The following is a 20,577-nucleotide window of genomic DNA, read 5'->3' on the forward strand; positions in this document are numbered from 1 at the left end:
GGTGTGGCATGCAATAAGTATGTCTTCTTGAAAATATAAATACAATTGGACAATTGCACATGTCGGTCTTTCTGTGTGGAGTTTGTATGTTATCCTTGTGCCTGTGTGGGTTTCTCCCCACAGTCCAAAGACATGAAGGTTAGGTTAATTAGCTATTATAATCTGCATGTACACATGAATGTGACGATGGATGGATGGATGGCTACACACCTAAATGTAGTTACATTGTCCAGCTACAGTTAATGAGCATTAGCGTGTGTAGCAGGTTACATAAACCCTCACTCAGCTATCAACTGTTGTTTTGTGAAGAAGTTTGTGGTTTTCTCTATGAAGTATTAGTCTCTACAAACTGATTCAAGGCTGTTATTGAACCCAGGCAGAACTAATCAGACAAAAATTATTGTTTCACATGCAATCTTTGCATTTAAACACCCTTGGCTCCGCTGATTACCCAATGGCTTCATTCATCACTTCTTAATCATTCCCCACCATTAGTTTTTCTGACGGGTGGGACAATCTCTATTGTTAAAGCTAGCAGTCCTGGTGGCTAGCTGCGGCTTGTTCACTGATGTCTCCCTGCTGTTTTGCAATTTCCTGTTTAATTTTAATGCACCAATGTAAAAAAAATCAAATAAATCAACTCATTCAGAATTCCCTCTACCTTTCTATCCAAAACTTCTATTCAATTGGCTGGCATCATTGGCTCCATTTGGCCAAGTCTTTTCTTAAAAGTCTCGCCGATCAAGGTACAGTATATACAAAGAACGAGCCGTGCCTGTTGGACGTATATTCATGGATTGTGAATGATCGTGCCAGTTTTGTCACTAGCAGATCTTCAGCATTTCCACATTGTCAGCTGAATTATAGAGATGCACTGAACACTGCTGAATGTTATTCTCTTTTAACTATGCAGTGAAAGTGCTGTTTGGGAAGATACGATTAGTTGATCACTGCACGCTGGAAACATCTGTCTGTGATTTGGGATCCTTTGAGTCATTGTTTCAGACCATGCATCTGTAGCGTGGCCCCGGTTTATGTTTAATAGTAGAAGCTAAAAGCATGATCACGATTATTATATGGTTTAATGTGCAGCCCTAAGTTCACATGTCCCTTGGTAAGGTTACATCCAGTGGTTTTAGTGATGTTAGGAAAGTGCTACTCCACCCATCCATGCAGGCCGGCTGCTGTTGAATACCTTCCATTTACTCCCACTATTCCATCCCACCAAGCCCTGCCCCTAACCTTAAAGCACTAAAACTTCTAACCTCCTTACACCTACCTCATGAGTTTGGCGTTTCTATCCACTAATGATTTTTTTAGAGTTCACATAGGACAATAAAATGGTCACAGCAGGCATTATATATTTTAAGATGCTGTTTCAATGGCACATACAATTTGTATTGGACATTCCACAAAAACACAATAATATCATACATCACTTCAACATGATTTTGGGGTTTATAAAGCCCATATGTATGTCATTCATCATCTAATGGCCAAACCCTGAACCTATGACTGCTGACCCCAACCTCAGATCCCATAGTTGAAGTGGTGAGCAAGATGGAGGACCTTCGGGTGCTTGAAAACCAACCAGCTGAGTTCATCTGCCAGTACTCTAGGCCAGTCAAGGCTCAATGGAAGAAAGATGGGCAGCCATTGCAGCCTGATGGCCGAAGGGTGGTAGTGGAGCAGGACTGGAATGTGGCTCGCTTGTACATTAGCCGTGTGTCCGCTGAGGACAGGGGCACTTACTCCTGTGAGACAGAGGGGACCTGTGCGGTTGCTTCACTTTATGTGGAAGGTGAGCTTCCCTCCACATGAAAGATCACCAACCTCTAGGGAGTCTCCTCTGCTCCCTCATATTATACAGTTACCGTATTCAGCCAGATAAAATGACCAATTACCGCTCATCATATAGTTTGTGCCATTTGTTGACAAATCCCAAATTATTTGATTTCCTAAACATTGCCGTCTTCTTAGAATCTTTTTTTATTGTTTTTTTCTTTCTTTATTTTTCCATTTGTCTTCTACAGGCAAACCGATTAACATTGTCCAGGGCTTGGAGAATGTAGAAACCTTTGATGGAGGGGAAGCGCTGTTTGAGTGTGCCCTCTCTCGTCCTGAGAGCAAAGATTGCCACTGGTTCCTCGATGGAAAACCAGTGAAGGAATCCCCTAATGCTGAGATTGTGACATTTGAGAGCGGTCGTCGTCATCTGCTCCTGCTGAAAGAGTTGCGAGTGAAAGACAGTTGCACAGTTACCCTCAAAGCTGGCACAGCATCCACATCTGCCCAACTCTCTGTCAAAGGTAAGTCATGCTAATGAAAACCCACAAAAGTTATAGTTGTGGCATTATCTTGCCTGAATTATGCATTCTAATGTGAAAACTTTTTTTTTTTAATTTCTTATAAGGCTGGCAGCTGGATGTTGTGAAGGGCCTTGAGGACAAGGTGGCTGCAGTGGGAGAGAAGGTTGAGTTTTGTGTTGAGCTCACCGAGCCTGTCCCTTCAGCAGAAGTAGCCTGGTATGCTAATGGAGTTGAGATTAAGTCCAGTGACCTCTGGGCTATGAGGGCTGATGGCTGTTCTTATCGCCTTGTCCTGAGACAGGCACCTCTTTTGCCTCAGCAAGAAATTACATTTGCTGCTAGAGATGCTCTCTCTTTGGCCAAGCTCACGATCATCAGTAAGTGTTTGAAGAAGCTATGTAGACTTTTCTAATTATGTTTTTTAATCTTTAACTTTTTGTATCTTTATTTTTGTAAGCCTGTCTATTTAGGATGCAATTTTTTAAAAGTTGAATTTGAAGAAAAATCTGAAGAATACACACATAACCCTGGTTTTCTTAGTTATTATACTTTTTCGTTCCACTTACCAGGTATTCCAGTTATGTGTTAGTCTTGATACTATAAAAACAGAGTGTAACTGATAAACATTGTAATCTGTGTAATTCTGATTATTGTTCATAAATGCATGTAACACTTGCTTTCTTCCTTCCCAACAGCTGTACCTGATCCTCCCGAGGACCCAGAGGTCCTCAGTAAGACAGACAAGTCTGTCACCCTCTCTTGGTTCACTCCTCTACATGATGGAGGGAGTCCCATTCTGGGCTACAGGGTGGAGATGCGGCTGGTAGACAGTGCGCTCTATCTTCCATGTCATTCTGAACCTGTGTGCAACACAGAGTTTGTGGTTGAAAATCTTATCCCAGGGAGTGGTTACAGGTTTAGAGTGGCAGCCCTCAACAAAGCTGGGATTGGAGAGCCTGTTGAGTTGCCCCAGACTGTGCAGCTTGGTGAGTGGATGTGTGTGTTCTTATATAATTTAGTTGAGTGTGCTTGTTTGCCAATATATTTTGCATATAAATACTTAGTTGACTATAGTTTTTTTTTAAGAGAAACGTTATATTTAGTAAACTGCTTAATGATGTTTTCTCATTGTTACACAGAGGCACCCATTCATCGTAGGTTTTGTGCTGTGTGGGGACTGGCAGTAACTTTTATAATAACATATTAACACTGAAACCATTATTGTGGTTACAGGTAAAAAGGCAAAACAGGTTGAGACTGAGATGATGGGGCAACCCAGTCTGCCTCCAGAAGCTGCTGAAGAGGGTGATGTCCATGAGCTTTGGGAGGAATCGGCCAAGAAACGGCGCATGAGTCGAGAACCCACTTTGGACTCCATCACTGAACAACCTGAAGAAGACGGTAAAAGTGGTAAAAAAAAATCAGGACAGAAAGAGCTGAAGGCCTCAGAGAAAGTAGAGATAAAATCAGTAGAGGAGCAGGCCATTGCATCTAAGAAGCAGACAGAGTCTAAATTGTACACCAGCTCTGAGGATGAGTCAGTTCCTGGGGGTTCAACGCTTGTCTCCTACCTCAAGAAAAGCAGTGTGTCTACCGTTACAGCGTCCAATGAGGCAGAGACTCTGACTACTGAGAGGTTCTTTGCACATTTCCAGACGACAGAGCAGAAATCAGGGCAGCAGACTAAAGTGGAAACAACCACAATTCAGCAGACAGATGCAAAACAGGTGTGTACAGGGGAGAGTAACATCATGGAGATCAGTAAAGAGGATGAGCCTGAACTCAGAGAGGCTGCCATTAAGATTCAAGCTGCCTTCAAGGGCTTCAAAGCCCGCAGGGACATGCGCCCTGTCTTTAAAGAGGTCTTTAAAGACCAGACCAAAGAACCTAATGGCACCATACATCTAGAATGTGTTGTAGAAGGTAAACCTGAAAAGGTGCGGTGGTTAAAGGATGGAGAACCACTGACCGATGGCAAGCACCACCATATTGATATCTACAATGATGGTAATTGCTCACTGGTCATCCCTGCCATTACCACAAAGGACACTGGGGTTTACATTTGTGAGGTCACTAACAAGTTTGGAGTTACTTCTCATAGTGGTAAGGTCACAGTAGGAACAGCAAGAGAATCATCTGGGCGACGGCCATTGACCGTGGGCTACAGTGCCGACAGTGAGCCTGATAGCTCCTCAGGAAGTGAGATGGATGAGTCATTAAGGCAGGCAAGCAGACGTCTCCGGCGCCTGTTGCGCACACGCCTCCCACCAGATGTTGAGGAAGAACCATTTCTCAGCGCAGATGAGGGAGACCTTGGTCCTCCCGATCCTCACTCTTATCGGGAGGACGACAGTTTCATCTACATTCGCTTTGACTCAAAGGCAGAGGCTGTGGTTGCCTCAAAGAGGTTCCAGGAGATGTTTACAATCAGTGGGGTTCCTGTGGAGACCACAATCCTGGAGGCAGGGCCGCTTAAAGTGGAACTACGAATTAGAAAGATGGGCTACACGCAAGATGGTACACAGACCCCCACACAAGATAGACAGCCTCCTGCCTTTATGGCTGGAGCCCCCGGTAAGAAACGCATGGAAGTGGCTGTTATAATCAATGTACAATTTCTATACACTTTCTAAATCATCAATAGGTAACTTTTATTTTTTTATTTTTAAATTATCAGTATTTTTGCAAAAATCTTCTTCATCATATAAGGGAAGACTGCCACGTCTGAACTTGCATTATTTTGCTCATTAGTTTACCAATTGGACATATATGCACATCCTTTAGTTGTTGAAGAATGCTTATCTGTAAAATAAAAGTGATGTACATAAGGTGATGTCAGACGTTTATTTATGTTGTCATTTTTTTACTTTTTAATTCTGTGACTATTCCCCAGCTGCCCCAGTTTTCTTGACAGAGCTACAAAGTCAGGATGTTCCAGACGGTTATCCAGTCAGCTTTGACTGTGTTGTAATTGGCAAGCCCCCTCCAACCATTCGCTGGTATAAGGACGGAAAATTGCTGGAGGAGAATGACCATTATATGATCAATGAAGACCAGGAGGGCTGCCACCAACTCATCATTACCACTGTGCTGCCCACTGACATGGGTGTCTATCGTTGCACAGCTGAAAACAGTAGCGGCATTGCAGCTACTAAGGCTGAACTCAGGGTTGACAGTGAGTATACATACATTACATGCGCACGCACTAAAACTGGTTCTCCCGAGACTAGCACAATTACACAATCACATGTACTTATCGACACACACACTCTCGCTCATTTAACTGAACACTGTTTAATGCTGTACATTCATCTTTTCCTTTAGTGTCTTGCAGCTCAGATTATGACACTGCTGCTGATGCCACTGAGACATCTTCCTATGTCAGTGCCAAGGGCTACATGTCCAGGTAAATTTAATATGAATGGTGTTAAAAAATATGTGGAAAAATCTATTATATAATTATGAATAAGTACTGAATTCCTGAGGTGTGCTGTTCTCCCCTTTGTTTAGGGAAACTGAGACATTTGAGTCGGTGGCTGAAGATGATCAGCTACCACAAGTCGTGGATGAGCTTCATGATGTTCATGTCAGTCCAGGTTCACCTATTGCTAAGATGCAGCTCAAAATAAAGGGTGCGTTTTTTTATAATAAACATTTTCATTTTTATTTATAAAAACAAACAACATCAAAAACACACAAAACAAACAACTCAAGACATGAACAGTTCATCAACTAATATTAAAAGTATATTTAATTGAGGCAGTCAAATAACAGCTAATTGTAACTCTTAAAAATGAAGTCAACCCACAGAAAATTGCCTATGACTGAGGATTGTTGTTTCTGAAATACCAATTGTCTTTCAGGCTTCCCCAAACCCAGAGTATACTGGTTCAAAGATGGCCACCCTCTGCGACCTTCAAAAAGGATTCTGTTGCTAGCACAGAGAGATGTTCATGGAGTGGAGATCCTGGAGGTGAAGAAAGAAGATATGGGAGAGTACTCTGCTTACATCAGCAACGTAGCTGGTTCTGCTTACTCCTCTGCCCGCCTGATAGTTCTGAGTATGTATGCAAACACCTGGATTTTTGCCTACACAAAAAGAGCACAATAAATAAAAATGTTAATTACTTTGAGATGTCTACAGATACAGTAACAACTGTATTTTTCAACAGATCCAGGGGAGATGATGCCACAAGATAAACGAGGTAACTACACGTTTATCCTACAAACTTGGCACAGGCACTTTAGTAGATATAATAATATCTTATATGTGACTATGCTTTTGTTTTTACACAATATTTTCACAGACCCCAAGGTGCCTCTGGTGCCACCCCGCTTCATTGAAAGGTTCAGCAACAGAAAGGTGAAACAAGGAGCCAGCATCACTCTTTCTGTCAAAGTAGAAGGTTTGTTTCAGTTACTATGTGATTGTTTTAAAATCCTTAAAAACCGACAGTAATCTGTTGACTTACAAAACGTTTCATCTTGTGTTAAAAATTCTCATTTCTGCCTGTTACTTTTTCAGGATCTCCTCCTCCTATGGTCTCCTGGCTAAAAGAGGAATCAATGGAAGATGTCCTGTGGATCAAGCCGGATACTAAGGGATACAAAATAGCAAGCTCTGGGCGCCAGCACAGCCTCATCTTGATGGACGTGGGCACAGAATACACTGGCACATACACCTGCATTGCCACAAATAGAGCAGGACAATCCATCTGCACTGCCCACCTTGAGGTCGATGACAGTAAGAAAAGCAAAATCATCTAGACACTCTATATAGAAAATTGTATTGACTTTTGAGTTTATTTACAACCTAGTGGACACTTAGTAGAGTGCAAACTTCTGTACGCCTTACTTTGTCTCCCGCATGTGATTGTAATTGCATACGTATGTGTCTACCCATTTTTTACTAGTACCACAACCAAAAAAAGAGACCAAAGCCTCAGAGTAAGTTTTTCTTTGAGATTTCAGATTCAGAATGTCATTGCACATTAAAAAGGCTTGTACAGTACATTTTTAAATACATGCATATAGGAAATTGTAACATTTATTCTCCTCAGGGTTCTTGGAATTACAGTTAGTCCTCCTGAAGAGGAAGCTGGCAGAGGAAAAGGTGAGACATATCACCTTATACACTGGCATATTGTTTATAGTAGCATATAAAGTAGTGTCTGTTATTAATAGTAACATTAATTATTTGTAGTAAAAAAATACTGCAATATTCATGTTATTCTTTCCTCTTTTTGTGTCCCTTAAGAGGGTAAAATGCCTTACCTAGGTGAAGTAGGTACAGAGGAATTCCTCATGAAACTCACCTCCCAGATCACTGAAATGGTATCAGCAAAGATTACCCAAGGTAAGTGTATGTTATGGACCATTCTGTCTATGCAATTCAATATTCAGTTAGTTGATTTTAAAGAATCAAAGAAGATGATTTTTGAAAGAAATTGTATTTTCAGTTTAAAGGTACTTTCTACTAGAACTACTGTCATATTTAATAATGTTAAAATATATCCAGATGGCATTTCAGACAAATGGATTAACAGTAAAAAACCTAACTTGAGTTAATTCAAGTGTTTCAACAATCCAGTTTAGCGTAACATCATGGTTAAACCATGATAAATAAATGATTTAGTTGGCATTTGACTGCAGCCCCCATTAAGCTTTGACATCATTTAGGCATCCAGTAGTAATAGATGCCCATTGGGCTTATCATATGGACACATAAACACAGGAAGATGTTTCATCTCCGGACTTTGGCTGTCTGTTAAAAGGTAAACACTAAACCTGCATGTACCTAATAACTGTAACTAGTATCCAGTACTGATAGGTACCTGTGCTCTTAAAGTGGGATGACATATACAGTAATTCCAGTGTGAAATTATTCATTCTGTAATAATAAATGCAGCAAGCTAACTGTGACCAAATAACATACTGTAGGTCAGAGATAGGCAACCAAAGCCATAGATCCCTGAAACGATACATTGTAGGTTTTCATTCTACACTATATTAGGTGATATAAAAGGTGAAGACACCTTCACCCAGAGGGAAACCCTAAAGCTAAATCAACTGTTGTTGTCTGTGGTTGAAATAGAAGTCTGCAGGTTGCCTATCTCTTTGCTAAATAGACTGAGTAGTAATCTTCTGATTCTGCATTTGAGAAATGCAGGCTGTAATAAATGGCTTTTCTAGTTACTAATGCTAAAGCTGCTGAAAGTAATCCACACATTATGTTGGATACAGTGCTTCAGTTAAGTGTTTCGTTACTTGGCAGTCAGGTTTGGTTAGTTTTCAGTGAATTCATTCTGATGATTCAAGAATTTTGAAAGTGTAGTTTATTCTAAGTTTTTAAACACTTCAGTTCTTGAATTATAATTCACTTTCCAATAGATTTGAGAATTACACCAAACTTGAGTGTTCCTTGACTGCTCTTGTCAGTGCTTCTTTTTTCAGCATGTTTGCTTTATCCATGAGTATATGTCTTCTCATTGCTTCATACAGACATTTCTCTACCACCTTTAAATTCATCATCAGTTTAGAAATCCAACCAATTACATGCTCATCCAATCATTAATTTGTTATTCAGACAGTTTACAGAATCAGGAAGTGCTCCAGTGGATGAAATCTTGGCCCAAAACTACCAGTATGTATCCCAATTGCTTCAGCTTCACAATTAATATCCTTTTTCCCACCATTGAGTTATGGATACAGATGACTTGTGGAAACTATTTTTGAGAGTCTTTTTACACACAGGATAAAAAACATGCATTATGTTTGAAGGTGCAGCCACAACAGTTTCCTCTTTTCCTGTGTTAGCATTATGATTGTTAAAACGTCTAATTGAAATGGATTTCAACATGATTTTTAAATGACTACAAAGTCTCACCAACTTATAGCTAGAATAAATGCTCACAAACAGACATGTATTTGGAGAGCTCAGATAATAAGCGTTATCTGTACTGTAGCTTTTTCTCGCATGTTGCCACAATACTAACACACAGCAAACCATTTATAGTAAAATTATTGTTGTGGATTTTTTTTTATTTTTCTTTTCTTTACATTGCAAACTAAAATCTAAAACGATATATAGTAGTAGCGCTCTAAATGTTTGGATGAACATTACCAAGTAAATAAAGCACCAGTAGATGCCAGCAAAGTGTCAGTTAGTGCTTTAAATGTGACTGGTCTTGCCTTAGCCGGGCTCTGAAAAACTGGGCACTAATAACTGCTACTAAATTCAAGCCAAAAATGTATTTCTTTTCATCTAGCAAAGTTAAGTATGAACATTTCTAACCATGGTAAATAGCAGTGAAAATTAAGTTTAAAAGATTTATAGATTATTGTAATGGTACATGCTCAATTTTTTCACACAAATGACCTATCTCCCTTTGAGTACCTCCTTCCGTCCTTGCTTCCCCAGCTTCATTACGCGTACCAGGTGTCGACAGTGATGATGAGACCAAGACTCCTTCTCCATCACCTCATCATGGTCGCTCTCGTCCTCCCTCTCTCATTGCTGACTCTTCATCTGAGTCTGATGAGGGGGATGCCAGGGGAGAGGTGAGATATAGATCTTCTCAGTGTGATTATGTTGTCCAGAATGTTTTACTATTAACGCATTTTTTTGTATTGTTCATAAATATGGGGAAGACACACCTAACAGGTATCACTTTAAAAATGTCAGGCTTGAACAGTACATTTTAAATGATAGATTCACATTATTTCAAGTCTGTCTTAAAACACTGTTCATATTTCCATATGTTTTTTTTAATTAAAACAGTTTGTGCTTGGTGTAATCATTCATCCTGTTCATACTGGCCAGTAAAAGATCCTTCCTTAATGTCATGTTCTTACAGATGTTTGACATCTATGTGGCAACGGCTGACTACAACCCCACCAAAGCAAGCAAAGAATCCATCTCTCTAAAGGAGGGACAGTATGTGGAAGTTTTGGACTCAGCTCATCCACTCAAATGGTTAGTCAGGACCAAACCCACCAAAACCACACCATCCCGCCAAGGTTGGGTCTCACCTGCCTACCTGGACAAGAAACTCAAAGTACGTCTTAAAAATAAAGCCACTAATCCATCAACATCACCTTTAATATTTCATTGTCTTGATGCCTTTGAATATTTTAAGAGTAATAGTAAAAATGTGTATTCTTCCAGCTCTCTGCTGATACGAGTGACCTTCCAGAGACAAGTGTAGAGGAGGTGTCTGAGGGTGAATACAAGAGGAAATTATTGTAAGTAAAACACGTCTACACTCACTTACCAAATACTGGAAATAAAGGACATACTATAACCAACTATTATACCATGTCCCTAGCCAACTGATCCAAGACCTGATAAATGGTGAATCACAGTTTGTAAAAGAAGTAGACTTCTTTACATCCCATCACATGAAGCACGCAGACAGCCCTGATGCACCGCCTGATGTCAGCAGCCAAAAGGAAGCCATATTCAGGAACATTGATGATATCAAGTCCTTCCATAGCAAGTGAGCTAAACTATTCTGAAAAAAATGTAATTAAAGACTGAGAATAACCGTTAGAGTTTCAGTGCATTCATTTCCCCACAATTTTTTCTTAGGGCATTCCTCCCAAAGTTGAACGACTGTGACACAGATGACGATGTAGCCATGTGCTTCCTGAAGAACAAGGACGGCTTCGAGAAGTACCTCCAGTATCTTGTTGGTCAGAGTCAAGCTGAATCTGCTGTCAGTGACAAGGCTGTTCACAGCTTCTTTAAGGTAACACCACAACTAATGTGGTACTGTGGGTTATGCAGTGCATTAGAACCTAAGACCATCACACTCTCTAATCCTAAACGAAACATCTGCTACCACACTATTAGATTATTTTTTTTGCCAGTCTATTTAAAGCTGTAATTTCTTTGGTAACTTACTACTTTATTTTGCTATCTTTGTCTTTAGGGTGACTGTGAGAGGACTCTGCACCAGTATAAGTATTTTGAATTAAAAAAATCTTCTTTTCATTACATTGTAGGAGTACACAGAGAAAGTACAAGCCAGTGCAGACCCTGCAGATCCCCCTGTACGCAGCATCAACGCCAGCCTCCAACAACCACTGGAGAGGATTCAGAAGTACAAGGCCATCCTCAAGGTGACAGCTTTGACGCACAATATGACTGCACTCTTATGAGCTTCAGTTCTCTGCATTACAGATAGGAATACAGCACTCGCATGTGTAAGGCATTTGATTTTAGTATCATTGCCACCTCAGTCTTATCCGAATCTCTTCTCCAACATCTTTAGGAGCTCATCCGAAACAAGGCAAAAAATGGCCAGAACTGCTGCCTACTGGAAGAAGCTTATGCCATGGTGTCTGCACTCCCTCAGCGCTCTGAGAATACCCATCATATATCCATGATCGAGAACTATCCTGCCACACTGGAAGTATTAGGAGAGCCAATGAGACAGGTAGGTGGAGTTACTCTGATATCCCTAATTGGTACGCTGATCATAGGCATAAATGCTTTTCTTACCCTTAACTGTCTTTATGAACCTTTCCAGTCTGGTTTTCGCCCCTCCCATAGTACTGAAACTGCCCTTATAAAAATCACCAATGATCTCCTCACAGCTGCTGATTCCGGACTCATCTCCATCCTCATCCTCCTCGATCTCAGTGCGGCCTTTGATACCATTTCTCACTCCATTCTCCTCAATAGACTTTCTTCCTCGGCATCTCTCACACCCCTCTTGACTGGTTCGCTCATATCTCTCCGACCGCACTCAGTTTATTCAACTCAAATCTTTCACATCCCACCCTTCCCCTGTTACTACTGGCGTCCCTCAAGGTTCAGTCTTGGCCCCCTCCTTTTCATCACTACCTACTTCCCCTTGGCAATATCTTCCGCAAATTCAAATCATTTCATTGTTACGCTGACGACACCCAGCTCTATTATCCAGCAAACCCACCTCCTCGCTCCCCCCTTGTCCTTACTAACTGCTTACTTGAAATAAAAGACTGGTTCACCGCAAACTTCCTTAAACTAAACAGTGATAAAACCGAACTCCTCCTCGTAGCCACAAGTCCACCCTATCCAAAATCAATAGTTTCTCTCTACCAATCGACAACTCCTTGGTCTCCCCTTCCCTCAGGTCAAGAGTCTGGGCGTCATCCTCGATTCCTCCCTTCCTTTCAGTCACACATAAATAATATCTGCCGGTCTGCATACTTCCACCTACGCAACATAAACCGCCTCCGTCCGTCCCTTACCACTCACACTGCCTCCATCCTATCCACAGCTCGTCACCTCCCGCCTTGACTACTGTAACTCTCTCCTTTTGGCCTTCCTCAAAAATCCCTCCATAAACTTCAACTTCTCAGAACTCAGCAGCTCGTGTCATCACCAGAACCCCCTCATTTCATCATATAACCCGGTTCTTCAGCAGCTCCATTGGCTCCGGTTCAATTCAGAATACAATTTAAAATCCTTCTCCATACTTCAAAGCCATCATAACCTTGCCCCTCCATATCTATCAGAACTCCTACACATTGCCGTCCCTCCCGCTCCCTCAGATCTCTCCTCCCTCCACCTCACTGTCCCCATGCTCGACTCATCACCGTGGGGACCAGAGCCTTCAGCCGCTCTGCTCCCCAGCTCTGGAACTCACTCCCACCCGACCTCCGCAACATCAACTCTCTCCCTCTGTTCAAAAACTAGACTAAAAACCCATCTGTTCCAGCTCGCTTATCTGTAAATACACTGTTCCTGTTTTGTTTGTTTGTTTGTTTTGTTTGTTTGTTTTGTTTTATCTGTTTTGTTATTACTACTTACACTTTTATGTTCCCTATATCTGTCTTTTATTCTCTGTAAAGCGTCCTTGAGTGTTAGAAAGGCGCTGTTAAATAAAATGTATTATTATTATTATTATTATAAATGTGTTTGTTTGATATTTTTCTGTATATCTTTCCCCTTTGAAACCAGGGACCCTTCCAAGTGTGGGAAGGGGCTCCAGGAATTAGGACGTCCTCTAGAGGTCACCACCGGCACGTCTTCCTGTTTAAGAACTACTGTATAATCTGCAAACCGAAGAGAGACAGCAACACTAATACACAAGCATATGTCTTTAAGAACATGATGAAGGTAAGACGTTTAATGTAACACATTTCTTTCTTCTTTATCGTAATCTTTCTTGACCTGCGGCCTAAATTATGTTTCCGGTATTCTTCATCCTGTTGCAGTTGAATAACATTGATGTGAATGAGACAGTGGAGGGTGACGACCGTGCCTTTGAGATCTGGCATGAACGCGAGGACTCTGTGAGGAAATATACCTTGCAGGCCCGAACTGTTAACATCAAGAACTCGTGGCTGAGAGACTTTAGAGAACTGCAGCAGCGATACAGCATGCCTGCATGGAGTGAGTGAAACACAAAACACACACACACACACACACACACACATACACAGAGTCTAACTGTTTTCTTTCTTTTATCACACAAAATGTATTTTGATATTCTTCTACTTTCAAACACCACCTTTTGTAATTTATCTCCTTTTACAGGTCCTCCTGACTTTGATGAAATTCTGGCAAACTGCACAGCAGAGCTGGGGCAGACTGTTAAGCTGGCCTGCAAAGCCACTGGAGTACCCAAACCTGCCATCACTTGGTATAAGGGTATGCCATTTGCATGTTTTTTTTTTTTTATTAATTTGCTTTATTAGACAATACATAGGCAAATAATGACAAGCTGACTTTTGTATACAAACAGTATATGAGGCCAAATGTGTTTCATCAATGTGTGGTTTACTTGTTGGCTGTAGATGGACGTACGGTGGAGGCAGATCCTCATCACATCATCATTGAGGACCCTGATGGTTCCTGCACACTGATCTTGGATAACATGACAGCAGATGACTCCGGACAGTATATGTGCTTTGCCTCAAGCTCGGCTGGCAATGCCAGCACTCTTGGCAAGATCACTGTACAGGGTAAGTGGCCAAACAGTGTAATTGTGAATGCTTTAATTTATACTTAGTTAGTATACTTAATGCTAACAAAGAAAATATCAGTAATTTGTCACACTGTACTTTGGCCAGAATTAAAGACCTTTTGGAATTAAGTAATACATTTTATTCAAGCCAAATTATTTTAATTAAGTGTTATTATTCAACCATATACTATATTTTAACATATTTCTTGTAGTGCCTCCTCGTTTTGTGAATAAAATGAGGAATGCTACATTTGTTGCTGGTGAGGATGCTCAGTTCACCTGTGTCATACAGAGCGCCCCCAACCCCAAGATCAGGTATGACATTTGCAGAACATTTTAAGTAAATTCAGAAGTTCCTTTGGAATTTCTGCTGCATTTTGTTGACCTCTTTTCTTCTTCTCTGGCTGTGTTTACGGTCAAGGTGGTTCAAGGATGGCAGGCTGCTGACTGACCAGGAAAAGTATCAGACCTACAGCGAGCTCCGCAGTGGGGTTCTGGTCTTGGTAATAAAAAACCTGACAGAGAGAGACCTGGGACACTATGAGTGCGAGGTTGGTGACATTAATTAAATTAATTAAATCATACTTGATTCACAGACTTCATTATAATGCCATTTAAATTACTATGTAGAGAAGGGGAAGTATAAATGTTAACTCTAAGTTGGTTTCAATTAGCAACAATAAATCAACTTTGGCTCTTTAAGACTCTAAAAATATATTCTCTGCTATTGCCAGTTGTCCAACCGTCTGGGCAGTGCCAAGTGTGCTGCTGATTTAGTTCCACCCTCTGCTGTGGCTCGCACTGGTGAGCAGGCCATCACTATTGAAGGTAAGAACACTGACTTTATGCACTAATATGGGCCTTTTTCAGGCTCTGAATGATGATGCTTTTAATGCAAGTTTAAATACACACAAGGAGTTGATGCATCTTTCACTCTTACTGTGATTTTTTTTAGTATAAATAAATGCTCTCATTTTGTCCGGTAATTCTCATTTGTTCTGATTCCCCAATAGTTACTGAGCAGGAGACTAGAATACCAAAGAAAACCATCATCATGTAAGTGTGGAGGCTAAAATTATGTCTGTTGCCTGGTTGTACTTTAGATCATCCTCTAGACAATGTTGTCTCTGCATTACATGTCCCAATTACTTCTGTAAGAAATGTTATATGATGTAATCAATGTTTTTATTTTTTGGCATTGCTGTGTAGATAGTTTTTGCTAAAAGATCAAATGGACTTAAAGCCAATTTGGTGTGTGTGTGATTCTCTTTCTCTATGGTTTGTGTATGCATTGTCATGTAGTATTTAAAGCCTGAGTGCAAATGATTCTATCACAAGGACGATAAAAGGATGGGCTGTCTTCACCCGGGTGCTGTCTTCTTTAACTAGCAACTTTGTTATTGCAGCTCCTCACACAGCATTTGTATTTGAATCTCACACTTCTTACTGTAGCAACACAATAAGCAGTGCAACAAGCTTATGGTGATATGTTGGACATGCTTATTTGACATCAGACTTTCCTTTCTAGGTTTTGGGGCATCAGTTTTTCCTATTTAGTTACATAACTCAGTGTCACCTATACTGGTGGATTATGAATGGTAGTCTGAGCCCAACAGCTTCACTTATCCGAGTCAAAACTGCATGCAGCCTTGTATCTCTTTGTCTATCGCTGTAATCACGTCTGTGTTGTCTGTTTTTCTTGACTTCAGTGAGGAGACTATAACCACTGTGGTGAAGAACCCACGTATGAGGAGACACAAGTCCCCTGGCTTGACTGTTGCTGGAGCCCACCGCTCGGAGACCTCCACCCCAGAGTCCCCCACAGCCAGGCCGAGGAGGATGCCGACTCCAAGAAAGACCACCATCCCAACCCTCTATGTTACTGAGCCCCAAGGTGCTGGAGCCAGGGCCATGGAGAGCAAGCCCAGGTGGGTTGAGGTAGAGGAGGTCATTGAGTATAAGGTCAATAAATCTCCCAGGCTGCCCAGGAGGAGAGGTATCTCACCGGCAGGGTCTGATCGTGCAACCACTCCTTCAAGACCCAAAAGGTCTCCGCCGGAAAACCCAAACGCTAACAATTCCAACAACAAGCTGGTAGAGCAGGCCCAGCTGCAGGGAGACGTCAGTAGCCAGCCGCTCTCCTGGGATGAAGAGGAGGGCAATGTTTCCTCTGATTCTGTCTCTGGAGTCACTGGAGAGCCACATGAGCTCTCATCTGTCCTCACTCCAGCTAGAGAGGACAGCGAGGACCCGGATGATGAACAAACAATCATCTTTGAACCCGATGATGAAGATGATGATGACCACAACTCACTTGGAAAGCAGGAGCCTAAGATTCTGACACAAGGAGGCCGTGTTCTGACCCTTGAAGACTTGGAGGATTACGTCCCAGAAGAAGGAGAGACTTACGGTTCCTCCAGCACACACAGCCCTGCTGCGGAAAAGCCCTGTGAGATCTCTGTGCTCCAGAGGGAGATCGGCGGGTCCACAGTTGGACAGCCGGTGCTCCTCAATGTGGGGCGGCCTGTCGTGGTCCCGAGGCAGAGGAGCGGCTTCTTCAGCCGCTTCAGGGATCATCTCTCCAGCAACCTTTTCTCATCTGCAGTCCCCCAAGCCAGCGAAGCCCAGTCCAGGACGGAAAGGCATGTCCCCATCCAAGTGAGTCACGCAAAACTGGAAGTGAAGCCTTCATACTGCTCAGAGGTGCAGAGAGTTGAGGGTGGGCAGCGGAGCTTTAAAACTAAAGTGTCAACTCAGACCTACGGCTACACGTCAGTGGGCAACCCAGTCACTCTTCAAATTAGTGATAACCTTTATCAGAACCAATAGTAACAACTACCAAAGTATAGTTTAATGTGGTACCACAAACCCTCTTAGTCTTAAATGGGGACATTTCTACTTACATGATAAATAAGACATATCCTAACCTGAAGTATATTTACTGCATTTGACAAACCATTCCATTTTGAAGCTGCCTTTCAGAAAATAGGCTCGTCCTCTGAGTCTTTTTCTTGACAAATGGTTATAGTCAGATGGCCTCTTTAGATTAAGCGAGTTGGAAAATATAGGCATAAATATGTCACTGTAAGCATGTATTAGTCCCAACCTGGTCTGTTATACTTGCTTTATGACATATGGAGTATGTGTTGTACAATATACATGGGGGACAGTAAAAAAAAGGAAATTAAGGTTTGACATTTTACTAAAGAACAATTTTGTCATCTTTTGTTGAGCTAAATTCTATTTAAAAAAAATTACATCATGTTTCAACTCAACACACCTTCACAAAATCATGAACCTTGACCCACCAATATTAACTGATCCAGGCATTATCCTCAGTGATGACCTCTGCTATATACACAAACAAATATTTATACAGTATATTTAGGTATATTTATTTTTTCGGTTACACTTTTGTACCTTTTTAGAAATGTTACCTTTGGCACTTTAGCAGTGCTATAGATTCCTGGCGCAGCAAATGCTGGAGCTGGAATGACTATTAGTGATATCATGTTTCTAGTTCAGAATTTGCTATGAGTTCATTTAAATATGCAACAGTTCTGATATACAATTAACAACAGAACTTTGGGGATTGTTGTGGTCCATGGGCTGTTTAAGTTTCATCAAAGACGTGCGGTCAAAATACAGCCAGTTTGGCAAAATCACAGATTGGTTCTCTACTACTTTGGTTGTTTGTGAATAATTTGTTGGTGAGCAGCTTGAACAAACATGGCCTTTCTACAAGCAAAGAATGTGGAAAGTGAACCTGTTTCACATCCGATCTCTGTGTTTGACTGAATTTTTATCATTTATTATTGTTGTGAAAGATGTTTTTACCTTTAATTGAATGTTATGCTTAGCTTTATAGACATTTTTGTGGATGTTAATGCAGTGAAATCACCTGTGAATTCACAGGATCTCACAGGGTCAGTCATATGTTAGTGATGTTTAGATGAGTGACTGCATGTATTTGCTTTTCCAAGGCAGTGTGTTTATCCAGTGTAACCACATCTGTAATGTTGTATTTGATTGCAAGCAAATGTTTGTGCAAAGTACTTGAGCTCACAGAATTTACTACCTTTTCAATTTTAAACGTGACTACAGTTTAGTAACTGCTTACTTAAAGATTTGTGGTGTTTGTGTTGTTTTTAAAGGTTGTTTAGTCAGTTACAAGGATCATGTTATGTATTAATATTAAAGCACTAACCGATTGTAATTGCTTGTACTGTACATGTGTAGTTTTTGGGAAACATGGTTGAGTACTAAGTGTTAATAAATAGATGTACTGCAAATAATAACCATGGCCAGTTTCTTTCACAATTCTTATTTATAGCACACATTCTATTAATTGTATTCTAACATAGCGTATTTATTTAAGTTTTAACACAGTGTATTGTTACTGTTGGATGTTTATTTGACTTAAGAAATACATACTATTTTTCCAAAACATATAGTAGATATTGTTGAAAGAGCTAATTATTGTAGAAAGGCAAACTACAGGACTGCACAGAGCCCAATAAGTATGGCATTTAACAATTTGACTTTTTATGGCAAAAACTTAATGACCTACTTTACTTTGACTTTTTATGACATACTATACTTTGATTTTTTTTTAAACACTTTTACACTTTTTATGCCAAATCTTTCATGCAATACTTTACCATGCCAAATGTTTGGCACATTACACAATGAGGTTCCAGTGGCTGCTGTGGTAGTATTTGGGTGTTGTTGTCTTACTTGTGCATTAAAAGTTGAAGTCTGTTAAAATGGGGTTAGGGTTAGGGTTAGGGTTAAAATATATTATATTAAAAATAAAAAACATCAATATGGTGTGAAACCCTGCCAATCCCACCCTGATTACAGTGCAGAGAATACAGTTACTGTCTGACTCTACAACCTATCCATCCAGTTGTTGCACAGATCAATCCTATCTGTCAGGTAATCTTCAAATTTCTGGTTGCCTACTTGAAGAAGTGTGAGGATGAGCCAACCAAGGCCATCAAGGACATTCTGGCCCAGTACGACTGGTCCCACAATGCCACAAGTCCAAGGAGATCATTATGACTTTTTTCTGACTTACTATGCTATGACTTTTAATGACATGCTATACTATGACTATTTCATGACATAGCCTACTATACTATGACATAATTTTGACATACTATACTATGATTTTATATGACATACTAAACTATGATTTGTTATGACAGACCATACTATGACCTTTGTGATATTTTATGACATGCTATACTATGACATTTTTGACATGCTATACTATGACTTTTTATGACTTTATGACATACTATACTATGATTGTTTTATCATTTTTTTTGTCATACTCTACTACAACTTTTTTTGACATACTATACCCGGAATTTTTTTCACTTTTTTCAACATACTATACTATCACCTTTAATAACTTTTTTGACATGCTATCCTATGACTTTTTTTGACATACTATACTACGACGTTTTAATTACTTTTTTCAACATACTACTATGACTTTTTTTATGATTATTTTTGATACACTACGCTACTTTGACTTGTATCCACCATGACATTTTTATGACATTTTTTGAAATACTATACTATGACTTTTTTATGACTTTTCTTTTGCATAATATACTGTGACTTTTCCAACATACTATACTATGACATTTTCTGACTTTTTTGACATCCTATACTACGACTTTTGTATGACTTTTTTACCAGTTTTCTTGACATTTTTGACTTTTTTAATCTCCTTTTTCAACATGATATACTATTACTTTTTGAAATGCCATACTATTACTTTTGTATCCCCCTTTTGACATACTACACTATGACTTTTTTTGACAAACTATACTATGGCTTTTTTTTTTGTAACTTTCTTCGAGATACTAGGAATAACTTTTTTGACATCCTCTACTATTACTTTTGTATGACTTTTTTACCAGTTTTTTTGACATACTACACTATGGCCTTTTTCGACACACTATCCTGTGACTTTTTCGACATTCCAAACTTTTTTATCACATTTTTCGACGTACTATTCTGTGACTTTTCAACATACTATAGTATGACTTTTTTGACATACTATGATGATTTTATCACTTTTCAACATGTAGACTGACTTTTTTATCTTTTTTTTTTACATACTGTACTATGACTTTTCTACACACTATATAGACTTTTTCTCAACTTTTTCAACATACTATACTAGGACCTTTTATCACATTTTTTGACGTACTGTACTATGACTTTTTTATCTCCTTTTTCAACATGATATACTATTACTTTTTGACATGCCATACTATTACTTTTGTATC

The 20,577-nt window shown here is 40.1% G+C and overlaps 1 protein-coding gene and 1 long non-coding RNA gene across 17 annotated transcripts in view; one reads left to right on the forward strand and one right to left on the reverse strand.

The window, feature by feature from the left end:
• obscnb (obscurin, cytoskeletal calmodulin and titin-interacting RhoGEF b) overlaps positions 1–18,567 on the forward strand; it is a 54,534-nt gene extending 35,967 nt beyond the window's left edge. For 11 of the 16 annotated variants that reach the window (XM_032532052.1, XM_032532038.1, XM_032532040.1 and 8 more), the window contains 32 exons: positions 1,535–1,801; positions 2,034–2,309; positions 2,414–2,686; positions 3,005–3,295; positions 3,543–4,883; positions 5,203–5,484; positions 5,634–5,715; positions 5,820–5,941; positions 6,173–6,370; positions 6,482–6,514; positions 6,617–6,715; positions 6,835–7,053; positions 7,223–7,256; positions 7,370–7,422; positions 7,567–7,665; positions 8,896–8,952; positions 9,730–9,869; positions 10,166–10,366; positions 10,477–10,553; positions 10,637–10,807; positions 10,900–11,059; positions 11,316–11,432; positions 11,585–11,749; positions 13,261–13,419; positions 13,518–13,695; positions 13,840–13,953; positions 14,100–14,267; positions 14,482–14,584; positions 14,691–14,820; positions 15,004–15,097; positions 15,283–15,325; positions 15,979–18,567. In XM_032532052.1, coding sequence (XP_032387943.1) covers positions 1,535–1,801; positions 2,034–2,309; positions 2,414–2,686; positions 3,005–3,295; positions 3,543–4,883; positions 5,203–5,484; positions 5,634–5,715; positions 5,820–5,941; positions 6,173–6,370; positions 6,482–6,514; positions 6,617–6,715; positions 6,835–7,053; positions 7,223–7,256; positions 7,370–7,422; positions 7,567–7,665; positions 8,896–8,952; positions 9,730–9,869; positions 10,166–10,366; positions 10,477–10,553; positions 10,637–10,807; positions 10,900–11,059; positions 11,316–11,432; positions 11,585–11,749; positions 13,261–13,419; positions 13,518–13,695; positions 13,840–13,953; positions 14,100–14,267; positions 14,482–14,584; positions 14,691–14,820; positions 15,004–15,097; positions 15,283–15,325; positions 15,979–17,098 — 6,866 coding nt within the window. In that variant the 3' untranslated portion in view covers positions 17,099–18,567. The remainder of the gene's footprint in view (positions 1–1,534; positions 1,802–2,033; positions 2,310–2,413; positions 2,687–3,004; positions 3,296–3,542; positions 4,884–5,202; positions 5,485–5,633; positions 5,716–5,819; positions 5,942–6,172; positions 6,371–6,481; positions 6,515–6,616; positions 6,716–6,834; positions 7,054–7,222; positions 7,257–7,369; positions 7,423–7,566; positions 7,666–8,895; positions 8,953–9,729; positions 9,870–10,165; positions 10,367–10,476; positions 10,554–10,636; positions 10,808–10,899; positions 11,060–11,315; positions 11,433–11,584; positions 11,750–13,260; positions 13,420–13,517; positions 13,696–13,839; positions 13,954–14,099; positions 14,268–14,481; positions 14,585–14,690; positions 14,821–15,003; positions 15,098–15,282; positions 15,326–15,978) is intronic. The other 5 variants (XM_032532048.1, XM_032532051.1, XM_032532053.1 and 2 more) reach the window with 2 other exon arrangements.
• A 907-nt stretch (positions 18,568–19,474) lies between these two features.
• Positions 19,475–19,882, reverse strand: LOC116698827 (uncharacterized). Its single transcript, XR_004334313.1, has 2 exons — positions 19,840–19,882; positions 19,475–19,559 (listed from the first exon to the last, which is right to left on the reverse strand). It is a non-coding gene; the product is annotated as an uncharacterized LOC116698827 (long non-coding RNA).
• Between the last annotated feature and the right edge of the window lie 695 nt (positions 19,883–20,577).

The sequence above is a fragment of the Etheostoma spectabile genome, chromosome 12 (assembly GCF_008692095.1).
Source record: "Etheostoma spectabile isolate EspeVRDwgs_2016 chromosome 12, UIUC_Espe_1.0, whole genome shotgun sequence".
Lineage (NCBI taxonomy): Eukaryota > Metazoa > Chordata > Actinopteri > Perciformes > Percidae > Etheostoma > Etheostoma spectabile.